Source organism: Carassius carassius, chromosome 32 (genome assembly GCF_963082965.1).
Source record: "Carassius carassius chromosome 32, fCarCar2.1, whole genome shotgun sequence".
Lineage (NCBI taxonomy): Eukaryota > Metazoa > Chordata > Actinopteri > Cypriniformes > Cyprinidae > Carassius > Carassius carassius.
This window is the reverse complement of record NC_081786.1, coordinates 22,316,500-22,329,582: the sequence shown is the minus strand read 5'-3', so window position 1 is coordinate 22,329,582 and position 13,083 is coordinate 22,316,500. Positions and strand designations below refer to the sequence as shown.

General features: G+C 38.3%; 1 protein-coding gene across 2 annotated transcripts in view; it reads right to left on the bottom strand.

Annotated features, from left to right (window-relative positions):
- Positions 1 to 11,677, bottom strand: part of LOC132113006 (probable JmjC domain-containing histone demethylation protein 2C) — a 75,017-nt gene extending 63,340 nt beyond the window's left edge. Inside the window, exons 1-2 of one of the 2 annotated variants that reach the window (XM_059520786.1) lie at positions 11,349 to 11,677; positions 1,555 to 1,722 (exon numbers count right to left, since the gene is read on the bottom strand). In XM_059520786.1, coding sequence (XP_059376769.1) covers positions 1,555 to 1,722; positions 11,349 to 11,477 — 297 coding nt within the window. In that variant the 5' untranslated portion in view covers positions 11,478 to 11,677. Of the gene's footprint in view, positions 1 to 1,554; positions 1,723 to 10,931; positions 11,194 to 11,348 lie in introns of those variants that run through there. The other variant, XM_059520787.1, reaches the window with a different exon arrangement.
- Positions 11,678 to 13,083: the final 1,406 nt, after the last annotated feature.

Here is a 13,083-nt window from a genome sequence, read left to right as displayed (position 1 = left end):
GGTGGATGTGTGTCTCTGTGTTGGCAGAGTCAGATAAATGAGAGCAGAGGAATCAGTAGAAGCTGTGTAAAATCGCTCTTTGTCTCTCCTTCTCAGATGTTGCTACAAAATGCCTTTTATACTGACAACCCTGACACACAATAACACTCTGCCCGGCGCACACACACACACATGCACTGTTTTATCAAACACAGTTATAAACACACAGTACTCTGAATGGAGGAAGTCCACACACACTCGTTAACTCTTATCTCTGCAGCCCGTCGGCCAAACAGAGCTCTGTTATCACAGTTATCCCATTTACCCATGTAAATGGCCTTGACCCATAGTCACTCCAGGTTATGCACGGTAGCCCACAATAACACAGGGTTAGCCACGGTGACATGCTGTCATATAAGTCATAAATGAGGTTACATAATGCAGAATTGTAGAGTCTTTAATCCGCCGTCTGTAAAACGTGGAAAATTATTTTTTTATATATCTTCATGACACAGAGGCAACTAATGACCCATAGCAGCAGTTAGGACGTATAAAACAGGACACATCAGTCAGTCAGTCTCCTTTGGTGGAAACAGTCCAGATATGAAAACAAAAGCCCATCAGTTTCATTCATTCTGCACTGAGTGACTTCATAAATACATGTGTTGAGTGTTCAGACAAAAGCAGTCTTATGTATCTTACTATCAAAAGTGTGGTTCACATTGCAGCTTAAAGCGAAGTCAGACTGACATTACAATTGCTACAAACCACAGCTCGCTTTTGAGCATGATGTTTAAGGGCTGCTAAATCAGTATTTCAAATAAGTGCTTCTTGCACCATTTTCATGGCCAATAAAACGGCAAGATAGCAGTTAAACGAGTTTTCAAAAGAAATTAAAGTCTGTTGTTTTATTGATTCATTCAGACACAAAACTATCACTTTTGAATCATTCTGATGAATCTTTCGCTGAGGCATTATGAAATCATTTATTTACAGTTTGTGATGCAGCTGCAGTCAGATCTAGTACTGCTTCATCTTTCAACAAATGTTTTGTGAAATCTTAAATGACAGTGTGCCTCAATTACAAAACAAAAAGCTCTGAACAATCCTCTGACACGATTTGCGGTTTCATAAAAAATAAACTATCCACTTGTTCCTTACACGTGTTGACTCTGTTCCGAAAGGAAACACACACATATATACTATATCCACGGTAGACAAGATAGCGGCAGTGATTGGAATTTCTATTTGCTTGTGACGTGCCATGACACTCTCATTAATCAAGTGTTAGCGGCTGAACACCATTGGGCAGGGCCTATGGTGAGAAGATGACTAATTGTAGTTTTTTTGCTCTGGAGGCAGCGTTTATGCAAATGTTTTATAGGCTGTTTTAATGCTACAAAGACCTCTTATATGCCAAAAGATCAAGGCAAATTTGATTTCCCATGTGACTACATCTGACTACATGAAGCCAGCCAATCACTTTCAGGTTCTTGCTGTTTTTGTGTGTAGCATACATCAGATGGTCCATGAACAGTTTGAGCAGCAGTACTTTGAAGGGTTTTGTGGACTCACCAGGGCGGGTTGCAGGCTCCTCTTCTCCTGGCCGCTGCTGCTGCTGTTTGTGCCGGTTCTTCTGGTGGCCAAGACGAGTTCCTGTTCCAACAAAAACACCTCACATTCCTCTTGGAGTCTCCTCCACTTCCTCTCTGTGCTCTGCTCGCCATCCCAGTGCACACACACCTAACACATGGAGAGAGAGAGAGAGAGAGCGAGAGAGAGGGTAAGTGAGACTTAGGTCTCTGCAGAGCAAAAGTAGGCGTTTATGACCTTGTGGGTGTTTTCAAACTGCTGGGTGTTTCTAAATCATGCAATCAATGAGTTTCGGATGTATGTACAGACACAGGTGCATGTGCACACGCGAACACACAGCATATGTGTTCACAATTAACTTGATTGATGCAGCTAATTACTAGATGATTCAAAGGTGATAAATCTAATAAATTAGAAACAAATGTCAACACAGCAACAGCATACTTAACCACTTGTACAAAAACGTCTGCACACCAGATCACACAGTCCTGTCCATATCAAGATACATGTTTTCATGTGTAAGCCTGAACTCAATGATGTCACTTGTATTTGTCACCCAGAGTGTCATCACAGCATAACAAGTGCTTAATCTGACTGATGACTGAGCCAGACGAAATTAAAACCCACTCACCGGCTGCAATGAGCCATCCAGCTCTACTGCAGCATGACGATATGGCTAAATCTGTGACAGATCTGAATCACAAAGTCACCCAACAGAAACTCACTATGAATACAGCACTAAGATCTAGCTCACTCCCAGTGATTTAGAATTCATGGTCACTGAGAAAACATCAGCAGGTAAGGTTAAATAAAGAGGTGGAAGACTTCTGGTCCATGTGGCAGGAGAACAAGATGAATATGGCAGGGCTGGTAATAAAGCCCTACTATAAAGATAATGATAAAGATAAAGTTATAAAAATCATTCTCAATATTAAAGAATAGCAGAGTCCACCCCACAACTATAACAATAAAGGCACAGAGAAAGAATATCATTGGAATCACTTTCAGAACGATTTTCTCCAGCAGATGACCGATTCAAACATTGACAGCCAATCATGCTGTAACGAGATCGAGAAGTTAAAGAGGCAGACGCACGTGCGCTAAGAATAAGCTAAGATATTGTTAGCTGGTGTGGACACTATATTGTGATTGTGGTTGATGTAAACGGGGCTTTAGACGGGGCTTTAGACATGGTTTGTTCCAAAATTGAATTTTTGAGAACTGAAGGTCCATAAAGATTATTTGATTTGAATGGTTGAACAAGCATTTCTAAATATTATTACTAACATCTGAAATGTAAATATAGAGTGCATTTCTGGGCATCGTAAGTGCATTTAAAAGTTTGATTCAAATGTTTGAATGCTCAATTTGAATGTTCACATTTAGAGAGTATGATACTTTATTTTTTGGCTAGGTTAAGCATGTTTTAACATTCATTTAAAAAAAAAAGTTTAAATGTTTGATTTAGTATTTTGTAAATTTGTGGGGCATTAGTGACCTGGTTGCTCAAATGGTAAAGGAAATCCAAGGTCAGTTTCTATTTCCAAGTAACAGCTTTTGGCATTTAGCCTGAAAGTTACTTTGGGTAAAAGTGTCTGCCAAACAAATGCTAATATGATTTTTAGGACATTTTAGGTGCATTCAGAAGTTTGATTTCGATGTTTTAATGTTTGATCAAGCATTTTGTAGACATTATAACTGTATTTAAAAGTTTCAAATGTTTGAATGTAAACTAAGCACATTTTGGACCCTGTTCGTGTATTTGAAGGAACAGACAGATGACGCCTCACACCCTACAGAAGAATTAAAAAAAAGACCCAAAATATAATGCATTGCAGAGACACATGTTGTCATTGGTCAAGATCCTTTGAGCATGAGATGGAGAGAGAAAAAGGTTTTTTTCTGAGTTGCTATGCTACCAACACATCTTTTCTTCCTCCTGTCTTTCAACCTCACCTTTCCCCTTAATCTTCTCAGTGTCTCTTTCACAAACTCTCTCTCTCTCTCCTGGTGTAAGGATGCGTGTCGGACACTGAGGTGATATACGTGCACTCCTGCCAATTATCTGTGAGATGTGTGTGCCTGACCAACAGTGTGTGTTAGAAGGGGGAATGTGAAGGGAAAACTATTACTACTAATTATTCATTTAGAGGAAATCATTAGTCATAGGAACCAGTCCTAATGCCTTTTGAAACCACACACACATACATTCACACAGAGCTTCATCTGTCCGGCGTATGTTAAGTGAGTCTACCATCATGTCAGCTTGTCATTTTTCACAGCAGCTGTTTTTTCTTCCGCGTGAGTGTAATTACGATGATGTATGTGTGCCGTCTTTGGGTGTGTGTGTGTCTCAGACGCTGTTTACAAGTGTGAGTGAGCTAACAAGAGGCTCTTTCCTGCTATTCTTACACACATGTGTTGGATGTGTGTGTGCGCCGATCTGTTCGGCCATGATGCGTTGAGTCGTCGGCAAGCTGTAACAGGTCAGAGAAGCGTTTCACACACACACACACACACACACACACACACACACACACACACATGCATACAAATTCACAGGCGCACCTGCAAATCAACTCAAGCATTGCATACACTCCTGCAGTATCTCTTATTGACAGACTGCAGGAGAGAAACATTTACACATACTCTCTCTCTCAGTAAACACTTCCCTGAGGCTTGTGGGAGGGAAACATTCATCGGCATCAGATTTCAGCCTGGACCACATCCAACACTCCGGCAGAAATATGCTTATAGCATCAGCATTTATACACACACAACCTGACACTGCCTTCCTGACTGAGAAACCATGCACTCTTATTTTTTACTGGTGGTTTTTCATGAGATGTACATGTAAATATATTCTGCTAACTGTAATAATCTGTTCTGATCATTTCTGCAACACAAGCGAGGAGTGAATGAGAAGGGTCTGGTTGTGTTCCTGATGAAACCGACACTGTGTGTGTGAAAGGCGAGAGAGAAAGAGAGTCTGGGGAATAAAAGCATGCTGCCAACATAGTAGCATGAGACTATCATGTGACTTTGTGCGAGTGTGTCCGTGTCTGTTGTACATACTGTCTTTAGCACCGAGTGCAAACACACACACACACACATTCACAAACTGTGATCCACAGAGGCGCCTAACTGATCAATAATTTACTGAGCGGAGAGAGAGAGAGAGAAAGAGAGAGAAAGGTGGGCAGGTGAGAGAAAGAGAGAGAAAGACAGACAGAGAACAAGAGAAAAAAAGAGACAAATGAAGACAGTGAAAATGTACATTTATAAAGTCAACTCACATCAGAGCTACATGAAACACTATATTTGACAAGCATTTCTTATCTAATTATTGCAACATTCACCTATCTGTCATTAAAATGAACACATTTAAAAGTAGATTTCTGTGTAAATTACAATAATTAAACACCGATAAACACAATCTGTTATTGTTTTAATATGACTCATTTTAAATGATATAATTATTTATATGAACTGAAAAGCAATTAAGTATTAGGTTATGGATCTTATAATAAAGCATATTTCTAAATAAAATGCATTTTTAGTGTATAAGAAGGAAGACCTAATACTGACACACATCCATTTTTCTCAGCTGTTTACATTCACTTCAGACATTAGTGACTGTGTTTACTAGAATACTTGCCAAAGCGGGTATTTTAACATAACTTTGTGTGTATGTGAAAGAGGAATAAATTGGGTGTTCAGCACACAAGTTAAAATTGCCTAATTGTGTAAACTGGCAAGACAAAACATGTGCAGAATGATAAACTTTAATACTCTATGATGATTAAACTTAACAGTTAATCCATGAATCTGCCGAACCGTGCAGTCTGATCCATACGGATCACGGATCATCTACGATCCATTGCACCCCTATAAAATATGATTACAATTTAAAGTAACTGTTTTCTTTTTTAATAGGTTTTAAAATGTAATATATTTCTGTGATGGCAAAGCTGAATTTACCACTTAATAACTACAGTGTCACATGATCATTCAGAAATCATTCTAATATGATAATTTGCTGCTCAAGAAACATTTCTTATTATTTTCAATGTTGAAAAAAGTTTTGCAGCTTAATTTTATGGAGACTGTGATACTTTTTTGTGCAGTATTCTATGATGAATTTGAAGTTTAAAAGAACAGCATTTATTTAATATAGAAGTCTTTTAACATTATATATATATAAAATGTTTATGTATATCAGTTTTTGTCATAACGCAGTGCCAAAGTAGCAATATGACATGCATTACAATTTGAACCTGATGGAGACAGATTCAATAGATTCTCAATAAAGTCAATAAAGGTGGATGTGAGCACAAGAGTGTGTGCAGTTAGGTGTGGTGGAGGACTGCATAGTACATGTGAGTGTGTGTGTGTGTGTGTGTGTGTCATGAAGGAGTGACCCAAACACACTGCTGTGTTTTAATGCCAGAAAACATCATAATGATACGATAAGCTAGTGTGCATGACAAGAGAGAAAGACAAAAGAGGACACCATGTCCTTTAACTGAAAAGCAGCAGCAGGCATTCATTATTTCACAGCGAGAGTGAGAGTTGGACACCTTGTGCAGCTGTTGGCCAGCTCTCCAGTCCCGTGACTCTGATTCTGTCATGCATGATATACCACAGTTTAAACAAACTCGCTCTCCTCTGTCTGCCAAACACACGCACACGCACACACACACACACACACACACTCTCTCTCTCACCTTCACACTCTCTCCTCCGCACATATAAAGACATTCACACAGTTAGTGTGAGAGTCAAAGAGATGAGCACGGTTACACAAACATCCGAAACAACCACACACCCTTCAGGACTAATAGGAGATTCTCTTTCAAACACACACACACACAGACAGACACATCAAAGCAAGTTATGCATCATCAGAAGGAGAAATGACAGAGAAGTTAAAACAGCTCTGTATTGTTGTGTGTGTGTGTGTGTGTGTGTGTGTGTGTGTGTGTGTCTCAGTAGGGCTTAAATCTACAATCACACAGCCTGAGCTGGACTTCTTACTTATTTCAGGAGATAAGCTACAGCACACACACACACACATGCAAAATCTGTCTGGTCTGCAGAATCACACATTGCTTCCCTGGCAAAGCTTCAAACCATCTGCCAGAGGTCAAGGGTCAAATGAAAAGAAAGCTGAATGTAAAGCACAACAATACACACATTTTGCAGACTAACTGATTGAGAGGGTCACATAAACATGTAAACAAGAATTTACAACTTACATCAAAAAGGTATTAGAGAGAGAGAGAGAGAGAGAGAGAGAGACATTTAAAAAATGTATTACTTCTCTCTACATGAGGTGATGAAATTCAACCCTTGTCTCTGACACTGCAGAACCATATTTCTGTGTCTGTGTGGGTGTGTGTGAGTGTAGACCGGCAAACACACGTGCAGAGAACTGAAATCTGGTCCTCAGTGCCAGCACATGCACGGACGAGAGGGGAAGAGGAGTGCTTAAATAGAGCACAGTGCAAACACACAACCACAGAAAATGACAAGACAGAGACGAGGCCAAGCAGAGACATCTGGCTTTAGTTAATGCAGTGCAGAACAGAATTAGAGCGCTATCAGAGCAAGTCGATAAAACACACGCAGCTGAAATTAATAAATGTCTGCATCAGGCGAATGATATCACTGCAACATGCACACTTGTGCAATCCAAAACAGAAACACTGTCTGCACAGATAAACCCTCCATCAAATATGTGTTTGCAACTTCTTTAGTGGGTTAGACTGCAATATAGATGGTTAACAAGAGTTCAAGAAGCTACACTGTGAATATGGTCATGGCTAAAGATATGGTGTGCACTGTGCAGCATTGCAATATTACAGCAATCATATTTTAAGATTCTTTACTTAACTTCATAGGGGAAAATATAATTTGACATGACTGATTGAAGCTAAATACATCTGGTTACATTAAAACAATCGTGGTAATTCAAAACTATTCTACATTTTGGTGAATTGGTGGCTATTACGTATGAACTTGTATTATATCATTTCCTAAGATCTGCTTACGCCCAAGAGATGGTTATGTTTAGGTGCTCTCTTACTTTTTTCTAAAAATAGATGTCAGTTCATGCGAAATTGTTCTAAGGGTCAGAAGTATTTTAATTCGAATATGTGTCATGTGTGAATGAATGCAATGATATTTATGTACATTTCACAAAATGTTTTAATTGTGTCATCAGGAATTTCCCCACCCAACAAAACTGTCAGTCCAAACCGATAAGACTTTATCTTTGAAACACAATAAAACCTGAGAACAAAAGAGCTAAATTAAATCTGCTTATCATATTAAGGGACTGTGTCTCTTCACAAGATTTGGATTCAACTGCTCTATCCATATGGATTACTTCCAATGATATCTTTTTGTACTTTCTGAAGTACTTTTAATGGATGTACAGAAATATCTGATGTTTCGTTAAAATACCTTAATTTGTGTTTCGAAAAAGATACTTTTTCCATCACATTTAATTCATACAGTCAGAATAAAGGTATAAAATCTGTCTCTGTGGTGGTACCTTTTCAAAAAAAAAAAAATTATACCTTTAAGGTATTAATATGTACACTTTAGGAAGTAATAAATGTGAAAATTTAAGGTACCAAAATGGACCCTTTAAGTACAAACGTGTACCTTTAGAAAGGATACAATCCCAGTGACAGCTTTTATACCTTTTTTTCTGGTAGTGTTAATATTTGTATAAATGTGTAATTTAGTACAGCTGGTCTGCCATATTCACCCATCAGCATCCAGGACTGCAACCATCTGTTTTATACAGTACATACTATATCATCACACAAAGATAAGAAAACAACATTCTTGTATCATTCCATTTCATGATTTCCTGTTGTTTTAAAACTAAAAACAGTGCATATCTCAAGCTATCAGGTCCGGACACACTGCGGATATTTGGAAATTCAAGCAAATCAGTGTTTGTGGTAAGCCCCTGAGAACACAGCACAGTAAAACAACAGGCTGTGAAGGAGATGAGAAGCATTAGTGTGTGTGTGTGTGTGTGTGTGTGTGTGTGTGTGTGTGTGTGTGTGTGTGTGTGTGTAACACTGCAGGAGGTTGTAACCCAGGGAAAGCTGTCAGTCACACGGCTAAGCCACTGTTGCCACAGGGACGTCATCTAGCCAATGGCATAAAAGACATGAGTCCCCAAAGACAAACACACACTAACACACATGCACTTACAATCTCATGAAACACATAAATACACAAGGAGAGAAATCCAGCAGCTGTTCTGATAAACAAACCGAGCTGTATATTCCCCAGCTTTAAAAAATAATACTACAACCACCAGAGAGACTTTTTTCACAGCATATCTAAACAGAGGACACAATCCAAATAAATACAGTACTATATAATAAGATTACAGTTTTATCTAAAATAATTGACTTCACAGAGGGCGAACAAACTCTCATACAGTGAGAAAATCCTGTTGGTGCGAGTTTATAACCACAAAGAGCTTGTTAGACAAACACACACACCCTACAGATATACAAGCAATCCTGCACCTCTACTGGGAAAATGAATGACAGAAATGCACGCACATGAATGCAAGCATTTGCCAAACAATCATACCACATATGATCTGAGCAACAACTATGAATGCTTTCTTTCACGCTGTCTTTTACACACATACACAGCTGGAAGCATATGACAGCACGACTAAACTATCAATTCACACAAACTGTCAGAGAGAATGAATTAAACACAGGACACTTGCCAGATAACAGAGCAAAGTTTCTACATAAAAACAACACAATTCTCAATTTTTTGTAACCCTAGTGGAATCCATACTGTACATTTGATTTACACTGTAAATGTTAACGAAACAAGCCTCCACAACTTGTTCAATCAGTTAAGCAGTGCGATCCTCAGAGGGTGATCTGCTCTTTCGCTGAGCACTAGTGTAGGAGGAAAGTGTGCCTTTGACCCTCATTATTAACTTCACAGTTGTAAAAATGCAAATATGTCTACTGTGCACAGGGTGCCAGCAAAGATTCAAATGAATGAACTGTAATGGCTTTACTGAAGTCAACATGCATTTAGTGCATTTATTAACGTGCAGGGTTCCCACAGCTTTTCGCTAATGAACATCCATGGCTTTTCCAGTCCTTTGTGATGGCTTTATGGATTTTAAAAGCATTTTATAGAGTTTAATAAGCAACTTGAGTGTGTGTATACACATACATATATATATATATATATATATATATATATATATATATATATATACACACACACACACACACACTTGGATTCATACATATGGATGCACATGTAACTACAGAAATTAATTGCATGTGTAATTGCATGCAGATATTTTTTTATATAGTTACAATGAATGTACACAATAAGTGCATTAGATCAAATTATTAATAAATGTTATAGTACAGTTAAAGACACTTCATAAAAAATGGATCCATATAGGTAGCACTATTTTACATTGACCTTGCTACACGTTACATGTACTTACTCCAGAAATAACAGTAAGTTATGCATAATTACATGCAACTAACCCTAAACCTAACCTGAACCTTATAAATTGATATTGTTAATTAATATTACTCAGTACTCAAATGTATAGTTACACTGTAACAACGACACATTAAATTGAAGTGTAACCTTAATTGTGCTACTTTTCCAGGGAATTACTATTTCAAAATCCTGTTTTCTTGATTTTTACCTGACCTTGGGAATCCTGAATGTGAATACACATCGGAAAAGCTAACAAATGCTAGTAACACATATTACATGATGTCATATTGCATATGTCAAGTCATCTGCATTTCTATAGCAGTTTATACAATACAGATTATGTCTCAGTAGCTTCAAACACACAGAAAAATAAGGGGCCAGAATTGTACCTTTTGGGGTACAAAAGCTTGCCCCTTGAGCAGGACCCTTAAAAGGACATATTTACCCCTTTTTTACCCCTAATAGAGACATATTAGTACCTTAAGGGTACTCTTATGGTTAAGGTACTAATATGTCCCTATTAGGGGCATATCGGTTGTTATTTATATTTTTAATCTGATAAACAGGAAAACAGCAGAATCGATTGCTGAAACTCAACCATGGAGACAATTCAGATTTTGCAGTAAAACAGCTCTAGTGTCATTATTTTGTTCAAGTCAGTTCAGTGTTGTATTACTAATAGTTAATTACATACACATTCTCGGATAGGTACATACTAGTTATTCATTAGTTATTTTGCAGTAGCCTACTCACCTATGTAAACACATTAACGCTGTAATTGAAATAAATATCAGTATACAAAGATAAAAGGATGTGTCTATAAAAGCAGACACCTCGTGATTGAGCAGTCTCAGAGCTGTGCTGGAGTCATTATAGCAGCGGCGCAGTAAACTGTCTCACAACAGCTGATTAGTCTGAGTGAAGTCCCGCTGAGCTATGACCACACACACACACACACACACACACACAAACAGTTGTTGTTTTTTTCTCTCTCCTTCATAGTAACACGCCCAGCCTTCGACTCGTAGTAAAAGCAGCCTGAATGTCTCTTGACTAAACAACTGACAGAAACAAACCTAGCGTTACCAGCTTTCAAAACAACTTTCGCTGTCATATCAGTAACGTTAGTTCTGCAAAACTTTTTTTTCTGACAAAGAAGCGAGAATGAGTTTTTAGAAGTTATATCAACCTGAAAAGGCTCAAAAACAAACGTCAGATTTCCTAAGTAATGGTCGTGAGGTCAGTGTTACCGTTAGCGCGTGCGGGTCGCGCGCGCGGATGACCCCGGCTCTCCAGCTCCAGCGCGAGATCCCCGCGAGCTCCAGCCGCTCTCCGCCGCTCACGCACAGGCAGCGCTTCCCCACCAGCGCCACCGCCATAGTCCCGCGAAAAGTGCGAGAAATGTCCAAGGACAACTAGCAAACTTCCTCCTACTGCGGGCTGTGGTGTTGACACATTATTAAAATATTGTGATTAAAAGTAGATTATTGTGAGTTTGAGTACAGGGGGTTAAAATTCCCCGCATAAGTCCTCTAGCGAACGCTGATCTCTGTGTGTGCGCCGAGAACTGACTTACACTGTGGGGATAGTAACAGTGATTATGGCTCTCTCTCTCTCTTCTCGCTCTCGCTCTCTCTCTCTCTCTCATTCTCTCACTCACTCACTCGTGGTATTCATCCGCACACAGGACTATCAGACCGCAGCGGGCAGACTTGTCCGTCCGCCAGACTTCGGTTCACTCCTCTTTTGGAGGCTTTCTCAGTGCACTGCCACAGACTGCAGAAAACTAGTCCTTCGTCTGCGCTTACATTCTGAACTTGAACTTCACAAACACTTCACCAACACATTTTAAAATTACAATTGATAAATTACAGGTGAGAAATTATTGATTGGTTTTCATAAGAAACCTTATAGTTATACCTTATACCTTATAGTTGCCAAGAACGTGTACTATTTATTTGTTTGTTTGCTTGCATGCCACAATTTACCAAACTGTTTTGCTTGGTATTCTAAATACAACTACAGCTGAATTATTTTAGATACATGATCATTTTAACATAGAATACCTGTCTGTTTGTTTGTGTTTGTTTGTTTGTTTGTATGCCACAGTGTTCCAAACAGTTTTGCTTGGAGAAAGCACACATTCTCAATACAGCTACACCTAAATTATTTTTTAATTACCTGATTATTTTATCAACCTTATAGGTGTAACTGCATTGATAATGTGTCCATTCTCTAAGGAAAACATATTGGTAAATGGAAATAAATAAATAAATACACGATGCAGATTCATTTAATTATTTAGATCAGACACAACATTTTTCCTTTGAGAGTGCACAAATTATCAATATAGGTACCTGAATAAACAGTGATAAACGTTACTCTAATCTCATTCACCCTGTAGTTTTACAAATTTTGTATTACAAAGTAGGCCCAATATTTTGTTCTGTCATTTTATTTAATTTTAATTTCATAATTTAATTTGACCTACAATCAGATGGATATGATCATCAGTATAATGCTGCTAAAAGCATCTAAAAGTGGTGTTAGTGGTTAATTCTGTATCAAATGACTAAGTGTAACCTCGGAGAGGCTGATGTCATTGGGCATTACTGGTGTTGTCATGTGAATGGTAAAAATAAACTGACTTACGCAAGCGTAATCAAAGTTATGTGGTAACAATGAGGAACTACTTTTTCTAATGTCTACATTCCGGGAACCTCTCAAATCTTATGCCATATAACTTTCTCAGGTTTTCAGTGTTTAGGAATGTAAACAATCCTTTGACAAAGAGTAGAAAAAAAAACATCACGAATGAATGATGTTGTTTGTCTGCCCTCATGTGTCGTGCACTGGAAATACAGCAGACTGCAACAAAATTATAATTGTATGAATATACTTAAAATGTTATGAATTTAAAACAAGATGCAAGGGTCCTATCCTCAGTTTGCACCAGTCAAGAACAGAATGACTTACAGCAAAAAA